We start from the raw sequence: 17,236 nt of genomic DNA on the forward strand, positions 1-17,236 counted from the left end.
AGCAGGAATGTGGACAGAGGGAAGAATCTGCTCAGTGTTTTCCACCACTAAGCAAACTGTGACCCACCTCCCAACTCTCAGCAGTAGAGTGAAGCCAGAACGTGTCTTTGGGTGAAATTAATGTCTTCAGCCAGTCCAGACAGCAGGGCATGGAAAGGAGAGTTGGCACTTCAGCAGATGCCCACCACCAGCCAAATACAGATACAGATGGGAACAGTTTCCCTAGAGCATTCTGTCCTCAGGTTTCAAAAGAGGGTAACAGTGGAAGCATGGACCGCATGGATGACAGTCTTCCTATGTCTGTCTCTTGAATCACATCACTCTGATCTGGACCGATTTCCCTATGTCTGCTCTATAGCTCTCTTCCTGGGATGTCCTTTCATTGTCCTTCTGTGCTAGATCTGTCTCCTGTATTTTTTTCTTCTTTTCTGGTTACCTCTCATTTCAGTGGAGCACATCTTCCTTTAATTTAAGCTCTGAGAAAGATCTGTGGGAGACAAAATGTGCGAAGTGTCCTTATTTTGCCCTCATGTTTGATTGCTAGTTTGGATAGAATTTCTAACTTGCAGTTAATTTTTCCTTTAGAATATTGCCTCCTTGCTACAGTGCTCTGGTGAAAAGACTGATATCCATTCTAGTTCATCATCTTCTGTTTGTGACTTGTTTGTTTTTTTCTCTGAAATGTAGAATCTGTCCTTTGTTTCCAGAAGTCTGAAATTGTCTCTGGACACTTGGTGGGCCTTTGCAGTGTGACAACTAATATTTCTCAGTTCTCTGAAATTTTCTTGAATTTTTTCATTGATGACTTGGTCTCCAACATTTTTTCCTGTTCTCTCTGAAATCTTTATTTCATGGGAATTGGACTTCCTGGTCTGGTCGTCTTATTTTTCCCTTCATTTCTCACTCTCTCTTCTATGTGTTGAGAGGTTTTCTCACTATTTTATCTTCTGACCCTTCTCTTGATTTTTAATTTTTGTTATCATGTCTTAAAGTTTTCTGAATTGTGTTTTTCAAAAAGCATATTTGTTTCATGTATCTACTATCGTCTCAAGTCTGAAGATATTATTTTTATTTTTAAGATCCCCCCCCTTTCAGTGAGGTTTCTTTCTTCCAAGTCTGTTTCTTTATTTTGTCTTTGTATTCCTATTTAGAGATTTTCTCAGAGATCTGGTATTTCTTGGATTTCTGCTCATGCTTAAGTGTAGGGAAACTAAAAACCTGAATTTAACTTTTGAACATATGGGTGGAGCCTGTGCTTCTCAGGACAAGTAATCTGGATTTGTTGGGAAATCTGGTGTTAGTATCATTAGATTTTCCCTCTTGGGTTAGTGAAATACCCCAGAAGGAATTCTTCTTATCTCCTGTTTGGTGGGCAGAGCAACTAGGAGTGGCGGAGAAGAGAGTTGGGTGGGAGAGGATCTTAGCATCTAATATTTCTTTCTTTTTTTTTTTTTTTAAAGATTTTATTTATTTATTTGACAGAGAGAGACACAGCGAGAGAGAATACAAGCAGGGGGAGTGGGAGAGGGAGAAGCAGGCTCCCGGCTGAGCAGGGAGCCAGTTGTGGGGCTCGATCCCAGGACCCTGGGATCATGACCTGAGCCGAAGGCAGATGCTTAATGACTGAGCCACCCAGGTGCCCCTTTAATATTTATTTCATATAGGGTTACTTCATACCCCTTTTATCCGTATGGTATCCATTCTCTTGGAAGCCCCTGATGTTCCCCAAACCAGAGAATAAGCCACCTCGTTCACTCTTTGGAGACTAAACCTCCAGACCTTGGCTGGGGTGTAAGAAGGGCACTTACCAGCAGTGTGGAGTTGGGGAGGGGAATTAAGGATTCAGTTGCTCTGCATGCAGATTTCACTCGGTCATCATTATTTTAGCATTCCTGTAAACCCCCAGATCCAGAGGTACCTGATGTTGTCAGTTCCTGAGCTCTCTCTGGAATCTATGAACCACTGCGTAAGAGTCAGCTTTCTAGTTAACTCCCAAAATGTTGTTGCTTTTGGGGGCACCTGGGTGGCTCAGTTGGTTAGGCATCTGACTCTTGATTTGGGCTCAGGTAATGATCTCAGGGTCATGAGATTGAGCCCCACATTGATTGGGCTCCGTGCTGGGTATGGCGCCTGCTTAAGATTCTCTCTGCCTCCCCCCGCCCCCCCAGCTCGCGTGCACACTCTCTTAAAAAAAAAAAATTTGTTGTTTTTGTCTACTTTCGAAAGGTATCTTTAGATTTGTCTATATAAAGTACATTTATTTTAAGATTTTATTTATTATTTGACAGAGAGCGAGAGAGGGAACACAAGCAGAGGGAGTGGGAGAGGGAGAAGCAGGCCCCCCGCTGAGCAGGAAGCCCAATGCAGGGCTCTATCCCAGGACCCCAGGATTGATCATGACCTGAGCTGAAGGCAGATTCTTAACGACTGAGCCACCCAGGCGCCCCATATATAAAATATATTCAATATAATTTTAATGGATTTCAGTAGAAAGTGAAATTAAGATGTATGTGTTCATTTCACCATGAAATGAACCTGAAACATTGGTATCTTTTGTATTAGTTGTATCACCTTTTTTTTTTTTTTTTTAAAGATTTTATTTATTTATTTGACAGAGAGAGAGACCGCGAGAGAGGGAACACAAGCAGGGGGAGTGGGAGAGAGAGAAGCAGGCTTCCCCGCAGAGCAGGGAGCCCGATGCGGGGCTCGATCCCAGGACCCCGGGATCATGACCTGAGCCGAAGGCAGACACTTAACGACTGAGCCACCCAGGTGCCCCTAGTTGTATCATCTTCATAACCATCTTTTTCTCCCCCATAACCATCTTTTTTTTTTTTTTTTAAAGATTTTATTTACTTGTCAGAGAGAGAGAGCACACAAGCAGCGGGAGCGGCAGGCAAAGGGAGAAGCAGGCTCCCCACTGAGCAGGGAGCCGGATGTAGGACTCGATCCCAGGACCCTGGGATCGTGACCTGAGCCGAAGGCAGATGCTTAACAACTGAGCCACCCAGGCGCCCCATAACCATCTTTTTAAATGATACAAAGTTTATCAGGTGGAATTTCCATATTTAAGTTTGCTTAGAACCACAGTTAAAAGCATAGATTTTAATTTTATTTTCACATTTCTTTTTCTTTATTCATATTGTTTCCTAAGGCTAAATTTCTAGAAGAATAATTACTAGGCTAAATAGATACAAACATCTTTGGGCTTTTGAAAAATACTACAGGATTGCTTTCTCATTTTGTTGAACCAGTTTGCAGTGCCTCTCCAATTCTGCTCTAAAGAAGACTAATCCACAGGGCCCCTGGGTAACTCAGTCAGTTAAGAGTCGGACTCCTGGGGCGTCTGGGTGGGTCAGTCGGTTGGGCGTCTGCCTTCGGCTCGGGTCATGATCCCGGGACCCTGGGATCGAGCCCTGCGTTGGGCTTCCTGCTTGGCGGGGAGCCTGCTTCTCCCTCTGCCTCTGCCTGCCTGCCTACTTGTGATCTCTCTTTCTCTCACTCTCTGTCAAATAAATAAATAAAATGTTTAAAAAAAAAAAAAAGGGGGTCGGACTCTTGGCTTTGGTTCGGGTCATGATCTCAGGGTTGTGGGATTGGGCCCTGAGCTCAGCTCAGAGTCTGCTGTGGATTTTCTCTTTCTCCCTCTCCTTTGCCCTTCCCCCTGCTTACACGCGTGCTCTCTCTCTCTCTCAAAATAAATAAAATCTTTTTTAAAAAAATAAAACTAATCTTCCTTGAAGTTACCTGGCTTTAGGTGTCAAAAGTACCCTTCTTTTGTTTTGTTTTGCTTTGTTTTCAGTGAAAAAAATTAGATTTAGGGGCGCCTGGGTGGCTCAGTTGTTAAGCATCTGCCTTTGGCTCGGGTCATGATCCCAGGTCCCCGCATTGGGCTCCCTGCTCTGCGGGAAGCCTGCTTCTCCCTCTCCCACTCCCCCTGCTTGTGTTCCTGCTCTCACTGTGTCTCTCTCTGTCAAATAAATAAAATCGTTAAATAAATAAACAGAAGTCCAGGTGGCTTAATCTAATTTTTAAAAAAAAAAATTTTTAAGATTTTATTTTATTATTTATTAGAGAAAAACACAGCAAGAGAGGGAACACAAGCAGGGGGAGTGGGAGAGGGAGAAGCAGGCTTCCTGCCAAGCAGGGAGCCCAATGTGGGGTTCGATCCCAGGACCCTGGGACCATGACCTGAGCCGAAGGCAGACGCTTAACGACTGAGCCACCTAGGCGCCCCTGGACTTCCGTTTAGATGATCCCAATTTTGTCGGGAACATGCAAAGTATCATAGTCAGGAGGCAGTCAAACATACACCTTCTTGTCTCCATCAGGCCTGATCAGGGTGTTGAACTTGGCCACCTCAGTGTCATAGAGCTTCCTCATAGCCTGTTTGATCTGGTGCTTGCTGGCCTCAACATCCACAGTGAATGCAAGTGTGTTGTTGTCTTCTATTTTATTCGTGGCTAACTCAGTAGTAAGGGAAGACTTGATGATGGCATAGTGGGCAAGACTGTTTCTCCTGGGGGCACTCTTTCGAGGGTATTTGGGCTGCCTTCAGAGATGCAGTGTCCTGATGCATTGGAAGGTAGGCAACGTGGATTTTCTTTTTTTGTGCATTTGACTGTCAGCACCTTTCGGCACCACCTTCTTGGCCTTCCAAGCCTTTGCTTTGGCTCCTGCTTTGGGGCAGTGGGGGGTGGGGGTAGTGGATTCCTTCTTCACCTTTGGCACCATCTTCGTGAAAGGCAAAAATTCCCTTCTTGAGGGGCGCCTGGGTGGCTCAGTCAGTAGAGCATGGGACTCTTGATCTCAGGGTTGTGAGTTCAAGGTCCTCATTGGGTGTGGAGCCTACTTTAAAAAGTTCCCTTCTTGGGGTGCCTGGGTGACTAAGTTAAGCATCTGCCTTTGTCTCAGGTCATGCATGATTCCAGGGTCCTGGGATCGAGCCCTGCATCGTGCTCCCTGTTCAGCAGGGAGTCTGCTTCTCCCTCTGCCTCTTTTCCCGGGCTTGTGCTTGCTCGCTCCCTCACTCACATTCTCTCTTTCTCAAATAAATAAATAAAATCTTTACTAAAATAAAATAAAAAGTTCCCTTCTTAAAAACAGTTCTCTTATCCTTAAAATTAAGTGTAAGTTAAAATATTTGCTTTGATCAGTGATCTCTTTAATCTGTCTATTTTCAGGGAATGAAAATTTCTCTTCTTGGAGCGCCTGGGTGGCTCAGTTGTTAAGCATCTGCCTTCGGCTCGGGTCATGATCCCAGGGTCCTGGGATCGAGGCCCGCATCGGGCTCCCTGCTCAGCAGGAAGCCTCCTTCTCCCTCTCCCACTCCCCCTGCTTGTGTTCCTGCTCTCGCTGTGTCTCTCTCTGTCAAATAAATAAATAAAATCTTTTTAAAAAAGGGAAAAAAAAGAAAATTTCTCTTCTCTTATCTCATCTCTTGCTCAGTCATCCATAATTTATTTTTAAAAAAGGAAAGGAAAAAAAGCATGGCTAGCATTTGAGTTTTACCGTCATTTCCCTGATGATACTTTTATCCAGTCTAGGGGTTAGAGGAATTTTTTAAAAATGTCTTCTACCTGACCCTCTTGAAGTTCTGCATTGGTATTTAATCTTAACCACTTGATTTTAATTTCCTTTTAAGCGTGCTTATTTTTTAATGAGACCAAATACTTTGTTTTTAATACTCATCTAGAATGAAATGTTTCCGAAAAGGTTAAGAATAGTTTTCTACAGATATATACATGGATTAAAATTTTCCTCTTCGGTTGACTTTTGTTGTTGTTGTTTTAGGTGGTGCTTCCTACGTTTATCCTAGAGAAGCGTTCCTTGCTGGAAATGTATGCAGACTTTATGTCTCATCCAGACCTATTTATAGCCATCACTAACGGAGCCACAGCTGAGGATAGAATGATTCGTTTTGTTGAGTACTACCTTACCTCATTTCATGAAGGCCGTAAAGGAGCTATTGCTAAGAAACCGTACAATCCTATCATTGGAGAAACATTTCACTGTTCCTGGAGGATGCCAAAAAGTGAGGTGGCGTCCAGTGTTAGCAGCAGCTCTTCCACCCAGGCAGTCACGAATCATGCTCCTCTGTCGGAGGAGACTTTGAGCCAGGTGGGATCAGACTGTTACACAGTCAGATTTGTTGCTGAGCAGGTTTCCCATCATCCTCCAGTCTCAGGATTTTATGCAGAATGTGCGGAGAGGAAGATGTGTGTAAATGCGCATGTCTGGACTAAGAGCAAATTCTTAGGCATGTCCATAGGTGTGACAATGGTTGGAGAAGGTAAGGAGAAAAACTGTTCTCCAATTTTTAATATCAAACTATAATCTTAAATTTGGGGAAGCTAGATAAATATTATAAATTTGAAATATTATATGTGCCACTTTTGTTCCACTTTTTTTTTTTTTTAAGATTTTATTTATTTATTTGACAGAGAGAGACACAGCGAGAGAGGGAACACAAGCGGGGGGAGTGGGAGAGGGAGAAGCAGGCTTCCCTCTGAGCAGGGAGCCCAATGCGGGGCTCGATCCCAGAACCCTGGGATCATGACCTGAGCCGAAGGCAGCCACTTAACCGACTGAGCCACCCAGGCGCCCCTTTTTGTTCCACTTTTTAAGTGTGTTCCAGAATGGTGGGGAAGGGGGCTCATATTTATGGACAAATATAAAGTATCTTCTTAAATTTTTTCCCTGATTTTAAATATAAAACTTTTTATTGTAGAATATTTGGAAAACTTAGAAAAGTATCAAGGGGAAACTAAACCATCTCTAATACCTCCATCCAGAGAAGGATAAGTTTAGCTAGCATTTTGTATTTTTTCTATTGTGTATATGTTCATACTTTTATTTTTGTTTTGTAAAGTTGGGATTAGTTCGCTATATATAGTTTTGTGTCCTGCTTTTTTGCAATAAATATTCATTTTCCCATGTCACTGATAATACTTTAAAACATGTTTTGATGACTGTATAATACCTATGAAATAAGATATTTACCATCTTTTATTTAACCATTTCCTCTATTTGGACATTGAAGTTGTTTCCATATTTTCATTATTATAAAAAGCACTCAAGAAATATATTACCTAGAAATATCTTCTAGCTTGATCTTTTATATCTTCTGAGGAGGTAATATTTTAAACTACATTGCCAGTCTTTAATTTCACTTAAGCAAAAGGTTATGAAAAAATAATTTAAGGTAATACCCAAAAAATAAACAACAAAAAGCTTCCGCAGAAATCATTCAAGAGTTAGTGAAAATATAATGGCAGAAAAAGCCCTCCCATTTTAATGTTAAAGGAAAACCCTTGTGCATGGAATAATTTGTTCAGAATGTAAAATTACAGTGCTGGCATGGCATAATTAAGCCTATGATACGAACATTTTGAGACTGTGTTAAAGTAGCTGTGAAGAAAATACTTTATCCCCCCTTTCAGTTTTCCCCATTGTTAAGATCTGCTGTGATACGAGTCTTACCAATTTCCAAATAATGTATTAAGTTAATCAAAGCTTTTATAGTATTAGAAAGCACTTGTGTTTTATTAGTTAAAAAAAAAGTTGGCCACCTTCAGTTATAACCTTCATAACATTAGCTCTAAGATCTTCATAAATCGGTTTATTTTATAGATGGAAAAAACAAGTCTAGAGGTGATGAGACATGTTCAGGGTCACAAAAGCTAAGACATAGTCAGATTTAGAACCTCCTCTTTAACATACTGTCCCTGAGGACACTTAGCTCCTACTGAGAATCTGGTGATGGTAAGGCTCTTCAAGAAAGGAAATGCTTCAGGAAATAAGGAAAAGCATTAATATCTTAACCTTGCATTGATCATGAAGGCAGTATAAAATAGGTAATTTTCAGTATTTCTGTGCTAATTATATATTTATGGGTTGCCTTTTAGAAATAAAAATTTCTATAGTAACCTCAATTAAAAGTAAATAAAATCAGAGAATGGGACTTAACGACAATTCATTTTGTTCTAATAGGAACATGTTTTGTTTTTATTGTTGGGGGGAAATTCCATGTAACGATGAAGTAAGTGAGGTTTTAGAATTCTTTGAATCTGTTGTCCTAATTAGTCTATTATCATGTACATTCAAAACTGATTTTAAATCATATTGTGTGTGATACTTACGGTAAATACAGTCTTAGAAATCAGAGATCAGAAACCCAGGTTACAAGATGACGTATTCTTAGAAAAGTAATCAAACATATCTTTTCTAACCTAAAATGAATCAGCAGTTACTCTTAAACCCTTAAAATATACCCAAGTATGTTGTCTATATGCCTTCTGACAGCTCCCATTATATATAAATGTATTACAGCCAGAACCAGGTTCCTTATGAAATGGCTTGATGATTCTTGATTTATTGTTGCCCTTTGTGAAGACTGTAAAGGTAATACAAGAAAATAATTGGTGTTACTTTATGTAAATAGACTGCTTTAGAATCTCAGTTTGTCTATTTGCTTATCCTAAAAATTAACTATATTAAAATATTTATTATGACTCTTGCCCTTCTTTGTGAACATTGAGAACGGGGTACTTAATGAGCATTCATTAAGAGAAAGATACCATTAGAGTTCAGACTAGTAGTACATTTTCATTCAGTATTTAGTCTGATAGTGACCCAGGTAGTGAGCTTGGGTTAGTAATGTAACTCAAATATCCTTAGTGTCTCTTTATTATTTAGTATAAATTGATTATTCATTAATGTAATTTCTCTTCCTGTATTTTTTCTTTTAAAAAAACATCTTTAACATTGCATCACTTAATATAAAACAAGTCCCATTAGAATAATATTTGTTTGAAAACTGTCACTTCTATCTCTTGTAGCCTCACACCAAATACTTCAGAATTTGGCAAAGTTGTTACTATGACCATAGTTTTCATAATAGAATTAGTTTTTTTCTTCCTAATATACATAGAATGAAGAATGCTTTTTTTCCCCATTGAACTGAGAGTAAGTTCCATGACTCTATAGCATTAGACATTTATTTATTCCCAAACTGAGAAAGTTATTAGTACTAATGATCAGACCATAACATGATTCAGTATAACGTGTTCTTAAAATCTGACTTAAGGTTTTATTTTTAAGAGTCTGTTAGAGGGAAATCTTGGTCTATTCCACTTTAATATTCCCATGATCCCCAAAGGGATAGCAAAGTCATAATGAAAGTAACCTAGATTCACTATTACCAGGAATGTTATCAAATACAATTGTAAGTGAAGTTAGTTTAATCCAAAGTTAAATGAAAATTAAGCAAAATACTGATGTTTATTTACTAGACTTGAGAAAAAATAATATGGATGTTTTATAACTGTCTTTTTCTTTTTTTTTTAAGATGTTAACCACCTTCATGTTTTCATATTCAGGTATCCTCAGTCTATTGGAGCATGGAGAAGAGTATACATTTTCTCTACCTTGTGCATATGCCCGGTCAATTTTAACTGTTCCTTGGGTAGAACTGGGTGGTAAAGTCAGTGTCAACTGTGCAAAAACTGGGTATTCAGCCAGCATCACTTTTCATACTAAGCCATTTTATGGTGGCAAACTACACCGGTAAGAACATTTTAATGATACCTGGCTCTTATTCTACCAGTTTGATCTTGTATTATAACTCCTTATTCTTTTCCTGCTTTGTTTTAGGTGGATGGAGTTGGTGTTTTATTTATGTCTATTTTTTTCGAGGCATTCTGGGCATCCTGATCTAGTTTCTTTGTTTAAGATTTTATTTATTTATTTTAGAGATAGAGAGTGAGAGTGTGAGTGGGGGGGACGAGCAGAGGGAGAGAGATAAGCAGATACCGCGCTGAACACAGAGCCCAATGCCGGGCTCAATCCCATGACGCTGAGATCCTGACCTGAGCCAAAACCAAGAGTCGGATGATTAGCTGACTGAGCCACCCAGGCGCCCCCATCCTGATCTAGTTTTTAAAATAGTGACAGATCTGTCTACTGTTATAAAATTTTCCTGGTTAAGTAGCTAACAAGATGTAGAGTAGAATTCCTAACAAATGAACATTCAGTCTCTGGCCCAATTTCTGCCTTTAAAGGGTTTCAGACTAGATCCGGGCCTCAGTGAAGCCTGGTTGGTACAAGCTGGCATGAAAATGTATCTAATCATATAAAATAGTTCAAGTAGCACAGTGATGGAAGCCAGTGTTTTTAGGTACTAATACTGTGAATAGGGGCTTTGTTCTGATCCCATCTAGGAAATGGCCAGTTCTTATACCCTCTTCTCAGCTTCTCTCAGTCTCTTCAGCACTGGTCCAGATCATCCAAACTGCATGAAGACAAGTTGTCTAATAGAATCTTCAAAAGGGGGGCGCCTGGGTGGCTCAGTCGTTAAGCGTCTGCCTTCGGCTCAGGTCATGATCTCGGGGTCCTGGGATCGAGCCCCGCATTGGGCTCCCCGCTCAGCGGAGAGCCTGCTTCTCCCTCTCCCACTCCCCCTGCTTGTGTTCCTTCTCTCTCTGTGTCTCTGTCAAAAAAATAAATAAAATCTTTAAAAAAAAAAAAAATCTTCAAAAGGATACTGACTCTTTTCCTCAAGCCCTTCATGTCTATTCTGACTGTCCTTAAAGTAGGGATAGTTTCCTCTGTCTATAACTCTATTGATTTTTTTTTTTAAGATTTTATTTATTTATTTGAGACAGAGAGAATTAGAGACAGAGAGCATGAGAGGGAGGAGGGTCAGAGGGAGAAGCAGACTCCCTGCCGAGCAGGGAGCCCGATGCGGGACTCGATCCCAGGACTCCAGGATCATGACCTGAGCTGAAGGCAGTCGCTTAACCAACTGAGCCACCCAAGCGCCCTATAACTCTCTTGAAAAATACATCTCTTGTTGATGATTTTCACAAAGTAAAAATATGAGCACTTAGGGGCGCCTGGGTGGCTCAGTCGGTTAAGCGGCTGCCTTCGGCTTGGGTCATGATTCCAGGGTCCTGGGATCGAGCCCCATGTCGGGCTCCTTGCTCAGCGGGGAGTCTGCTTCTCCCTCTGCCTCTGCCTCTCCCCCTGCTTGTGCTCTCTCTCTGTCAAATAAATAAAATCTTAAAAAATAAAAAAAGAGCCCACTTAGATCCAGACATGGAACATTACCAGCATCCTAGAGACCCTCTTCATGCCCTGTTGTAATTACACACACACACACACACACACGTTAACCATTTATACCCTTCCCTCTTAGGGTAGCCACTACACTGATTTCTAACACCATTGATTAGCTTTGCCTGTTTTTGAACTATATATTATAATGAAATCATACACTGTATTCTTTCATATTTGACTTTTGCTCAATATTATGTTTTTGAGATTCATCCATGTGTAGCATGGTTCATTCTCCTTACTGAAGACTGTATTACATTGTATGACTTTGTCACAATTCACTTATTCATTCTAATGTTGGGCATTTGGGTAGTTTCCAGTTTGAGGCCATTACAAGTGGTGCTGCTAGAACATTGTTTGGTGAATGTATGTATGAATTTCTGTTGGATAGATACCTAAAAGTGGAATTACTGGCTCATAGGAGATGGAAGTTGAACTTGAGTAGGTGCTGACAGTTTTAAGTGGTCATAACCAAAGTACACCCCCTCCAGCCATGTATGAGACCTTCAACTGCATATAGCTATTTTACTTTTTCATTCTTAGACAGCTGGTACTTAACAATTTTAGAAGTGGAAAAAAAGATTGATTGGTTCCAAGATATTGAATGGGCCTTTATTTTTTATTTTTTTTATTTTTTAAAGATTTTATTTATTTATTTGAGAGAGAATGAGAGAGAGAGAGAGAGCATGAGAGGGGGGAGGGTCAGAGGGAGAAGCAGATTCCCTGCTGAGCAAGGAGCCCGATGCGGGACTCGATCCTGGGACTCCAGGATCATGACCTGAGCCGAAGGCAGTCGCTTAACCAACTGAGCCACCCAGGCGCCCTGAATGGGCCTTTAAAAATACAGATTTCAAAATACTAAAGCAGACAATTAAAACACACACATATTACCCAAAGAGAACCACTAGACATTGTCAGAATAGTCACCTTTTACCCTTAGAGAAGGTATTGTTATGGTTAACACTTTGCTTTGTGTGTCTCTACTTACTTCTCTCATTATAGTAATTACAGGATTCAAACCTTACAACCAGCAGGGGCTTCAGACGTCACTAGATCAACATTTACTAGGTGCATATATCCCTTTGCAACATGCCTGATAACTGATCTGTTCAGTCTGTGTTCAAACGTTTATTATTCACACAAAACTTACAGTGTGTGAGGGGCAAGCAGCCCATTCAGACTCCTTATTTATATATTTATATAAAGTTAGAGCTGAAGTCTGTACCCCTGTAACATTCTTGCCTTGGTGAAAGTATTCCTCATTCTATCTATATGCTTGAGTAGAATACTTAGGGAAAACAACTACAGGGATAAATCTTCTAAAGCCAGCGCTATCTTATTGTCAGTGACACTAAGGTAATTCTTAGTGGCCTGTTGTTTATTTTTTTCTCATAAGTATTATTTTCTGGATAAGGAGACATGGAGTGATTTTAGTTGTCTTTTTGCAAACTATTTCTGGTTCCTGAAACTTCATTCTGAGAGTATGTGTATGTGCATATGTGTGTGTTACTTGAAATCCTACAGGACTCATATTACCTGTAAAAACATTTGTTTTAAAAAAAAACGTTATTTATACACAAACTTATTCTCTTGATTGAATTGTCTTATTTCCCCCAACATGGCTGTAAGCTTTTTGATAGAACTGTCCTGTTTGGGGCTTTCTGTTCCATCTGTACAGTGCTATGTACGTAGTAAGTGATTTGAAAATTTTTTGCATATTTTTCTTTGGAAAGATTAGGTGTGAGTTTCTCTCTTCTTGGGGATAGAATCTAGTCCACCCTACCAAATGGAACCTGTTCCTTTAATATATTACTCCTTTAATATATTACTGGTTAATCTCTTAGATCTGATTTTTTTAGAGCTTCACTTAGTTGATATCCCATTTCCTCCTCTAGGAGAGCCCTGCAGAGGTTTGAAAACAGCTGTTCCAGGCTCTCTTCATTTTTCTCTTCTTGGAGTTTAACATCTTCATTTCTTTGACAGTCATTCTTAATGACATGAAGAACTAAGAAGGTAGTTTTGGTATTAGGATGTTCTGCTCAGTGCCAAATAGTTGATAGTGAGATGAAAATACTAGAGCCACAGGCAAGAGTAAATCAGTGGATTTTTTTTTCATATTAAACTTGTAGTTTTATTCAGATTTGATTTTAACAAATGTGTTGGGGAGAGAGCCCACAGGAAAGGGTGAAGCCCATGGGGGCAGGGCCCTCCCAGATGCCTGAGGAGGGGGCAGGTCCCCTCCCTTCTCCTCCTCTTCCCTCCCCAGCTAAAGGTATTTGGGGAGAGACATAGGCATAAATCAGTGGATATTAACAACATGGGTACCAGCTGCTGGGGCAGTGGGGGTCAGCCTCTCAGGGGACACTGACGCCTGTAAACACCAACAGGTACAGAAAGTTGTGTTGGAATGTTTAGTTGGAGCTAAACTGAAACTCCAACCCAAGTCACAGTACCTTTTTTTTTTTTTAACTTTAAATTAAGTATGTTTATCTGTATTCCTGTTCAGTCCTTGATATTTGAGTATATCTCTTAACCCTGATAGAAGAATACAATATACTATTTTGCTGACAAATCTGATCTTTATTCTGCAGGCAGTGGGGAGCCAATTAAAATTTTAAGCATGGAAGTGATATATGTTATTACTTTTATCTTTTATTTTGAAGTCATTTCGAACCTACAGAAGAGTTGTACAAACTCTCATATACCCTTTGCCTAGTTGCTGGCATTTTGCTTCATTAGCTTTATCAAAATCTCTTTTTCACTCTCTATATACATATTGTTATCACTAGTATTATTCCTTAAATATTTGAGAGTTAAAGACCTCCTGACACTTGAAAATATTTTAGTCTGGGGGCGCGCCTGAGTGGCTCAGTCAGTTAAGCAGCTGACTCTTGATTTCGACTCAGGTCATGATTTCAGGGTCCTGGGCTTGAGCCCCGTGTCAGGCTCCTTGCTCAGCAGTGAGTCTGCTTGAGGATTCTCTCTCCCTCTCCCTCTGTCCCTCCCTGCACTTGGACGCAGGTACACTCCCTCCCTCCCCGCCAAATAAATATAAATCTTTTTTAAAAAACAAAATATTTTAGTCTGAATTTCCTAAGAACAAGGAAATTCTCTTATACAATCACAGAATGGTTGTCAGATTCAAGAAATTTAACATTATGTTAAATTCATGCATTCATGTCATTGTTATGTCTCTTTAGTCTTCTGGAATGTTTCCATTGCCTTTCTTTGTCTCTTACGACAATGACAGGTCAATTTTATAGAATGCTTCTCAGTTTGGGTTTGTCTTTTTTTCTTTTTAGGCTCAGGTTATGCATTTTTGACAAGAATACCTTAAGCAATTTTGTGTCTGGAAATGATATATTTTAAGTATTTATTTCTAAAAAGACCTGTCTAGTGGCAGGTGAAGAATAGACTGGGGGGCAAAGGGAATGGAGAGAGATTAGAAAAAGGGAGACTGCTTAGACCTTCAGAGTTGACCCTTTAAGCACTAACTAACAGGATGGCATCTAAGATAGCTTTGGATAATATTTACTGCCAGTAATAAACTCTAAAACATAAGTGTTTGAAACAGCAATTTATTATCTTTCACAGTTTTGTGGACTGACTAGGCTCAGTTGGGTGATTCTAACATGATGTCCTTCATGTTGGTTGAGGCTTCAGCCATCTCAGGGCCTGACCGAACTAGATATCCAGGGTTAGCTCACTCGTGTGGGAGAAGGCAAAAGATCTGGCTGTGGACCAAGAGCCCAGCTGGGACTGTCATTCAGAGGGCCCACATGTGGCCTTCCTGCATGACTGAAGCTTCTTCCACCTTGGCAGCTAGATTCCTAGAGGAGGCATCTACCAGTATTCTGAAAGCCTTATTGGTTGATACCTGGTTTTCATATTTTGACTTTTGGAAGACCCCTAATAATTTTCAGTAGACATTCTCATTTTTGTTGATGGTCAGTCATCGTATTTGCTCTCTTGTTTATTTCAATTTCTTACTTAAATTGGCTTCTTTTCCCCTTTCATACCCTTTACCTCTCCACAGGACACACTCATTTGATTTTTCTGTCACTTAGAAGTACTTACCTTTTTTCTAACATAGTCTCTGTCTTTCCTTTGCATCCACATATACACTCTTTCCATAACTCTTGACGGATACTGTTAGCTGACTCTAAACTTTCCACATTTTTCCATATTGATCTCTCCCAAGACCAGTGGTTTCATCTAATTTCTCATTTAAAAGATTCCTATTAGAAACAGACTTTTCCATTTTTGATATCTTTTCTTTTTTGATTTTACAGAATGTTATAATGAAGGCTTTCTTTCATGCCTTTATCAATGGCTGTGCCTCCCTCCTCAGACAGCCTCGTTTTTTACTGCTATCTGCAGTCAGAGCAGACACATGATCTGCTGTCTGCATTTGATATAAATATATTATCTTTCACTTGTCTTCCCTTACTCCCTCATTTTCCACAACTCTCTCTGATGCAGCCAGGTGAGCCTACTTAACTATTCCTCAGGTCCATGTCTATCTCCTGTTTCCATTTTCCACACTCACTTTAGGATGATGATGATTTTATAAAATCATCCTAAAGCGAGGTGTGAATTATCAGTATAGATAAATAGATACAGCACTCTATCTATCTATCTATCTATCTAATGGTATGATATTAAGATTATGTGAACTGTGTGCCAAGTGACACACTTTCCTGCATACTGGCGGTACGGTATAGAAAGACTACCTCTGCCTTCAAGAAGCTTTCCATGTAGTATTAGAATCCAGCACTCTATCTTTGGAAACCATTTGTAAGGCTTTTAGGAAAAATGTCATATATAACAGTTAAAAACAGTCTATTATTATAATGATCATAGCAGTGGAAAAGGGATTAGATAATGATTATACCTGAAAAGAAAATTTAATTCCAACTCAGGTTAAAGTAAAAAAAAGAAACATGGTGCTCAACATATTTCTCATTGTCTGATAAAGGAAGCCTACCACTTTTTCAAGAGAGACAAACTGTTTTCCTGGTATTAAAATTTGAAGGGATTTGTTGCAGGTATCCTTACGTCGTGGCATTTAGAAACATAAATAGGCAAGAAACCCTTCAGAGTGGAATTATTTAAGTTCCTATGCTTTGAAGTATAACTGAGTTCCCATCTGTACTATAGTCAAGCAGACTTGTAGCCATGGTGTTCTTTGTGTCCAGTGAGCTGTTATTACACATAACTTTGGTTTTGGATGTTTGGTTTGCTTTTGGATTCCAAATCCCTCTTACCTCAATTTCCAAAATCTGGTTCATAGATCATTTACTTATTGGCCCCTGTATCTGTGCCTTGAGTTCTGAGTTTACAGACCTTTAATTAACTTCTCCTGATTGATAACAATGGATAGGCTCCCTAAATTTCACTGTGTCTTTCTGGTTCCTAGGCCCTTGGCTTACACCTGACAAATACTGCACTGATTAGACCCTAACATTTGCCCACTATTCTCTAAGTTCTGGACCTCTATCTTATCTGACGCTGTTATTATTTATGTTCTATGGTGAACGCAAAATGCTTCATTAAAAATATTTAGACCTGGGGCGCCTGGGTGGCTCAGTTGGTTAAGCGACTGCCTTCGGCTCAGGTCATGATCCTGGAGTCCCTGGATCGAGTCCCGCATCGGGCTGCCTGCTCGGCGGGGAGTCTGCTTCTCCCTCTCCCACTCCCCCTGCTTGTGTTCCCTCTCTCGCTGTGTCTTTCTCTGTCAAATAAATAAATAAAATCTTTAAAAAAATATATATATATATATTTAGACCTGGGGGCACCTGGGTGGCTCAGTTGGTTAAGTGGCTGCCTTCAGCTCAGGTCATGATCCTGGAGTCCCGGGATCGAGCCCCACATCGGGCTCCCTGTGCAGCAGGGAGTCTGCTTCTCCCTCTGACCCTCCCCCCTCTTGTGCTCTCTCTCACTTTCTCTCTCTCAAATAAATGAATAAAATCTTAAAAAAAAAATTAGACTTGTTTATTCCGATCTTCATTTGAGCTGTATCCTGTCTGTTGATAAACTAGTCAGATAACTTACTCTTCATTAAACTTTCAACAACAATAGTGTTTGAGTTCTCTTGCAGTTCTATGTTAATGATAATTTT

The 17,236-nt window shown here is 40.0% G+C and overlaps 1 protein-coding gene across 2 annotated transcripts in view; it reads left to right on the forward strand.

Annotated features, from left to right (window-relative positions):
• The window catches only part of OSBPL11 (oxysterol binding protein like 11), a 99,559-nt gene that overhangs the window by 66,882 nt on the left and 15,441 nt on the right, over window positions 1–17,236 (forward strand). For both annotated transcript variants that reach the window (XM_034999975.1, XM_034999976.1), the window contains exons 9-10: window positions 5,794–6,292; window positions 9,381–9,567. In XM_034999975.1, the coding sequence (XP_034855866.1) occupies window positions 5,794–6,292; window positions 9,381–9,567 (686 nt within the window). The remainder of the gene's footprint in view (window positions 1–5,793; window positions 6,293–9,380; window positions 9,568–17,236) is intronic.

Source organism: Mirounga leonina, unplaced genomic scaffold (genome assembly GCF_011800145.1).
Source record: "Mirounga leonina isolate KUSES-001 unplaced genomic scaffold, KU_Mleo_1.0 Mir_115, whole genome shotgun sequence".
NCBI lineage: Eukaryota > Metazoa > Chordata > Mammalia > Carnivora > Phocidae > Mirounga > Mirounga leonina.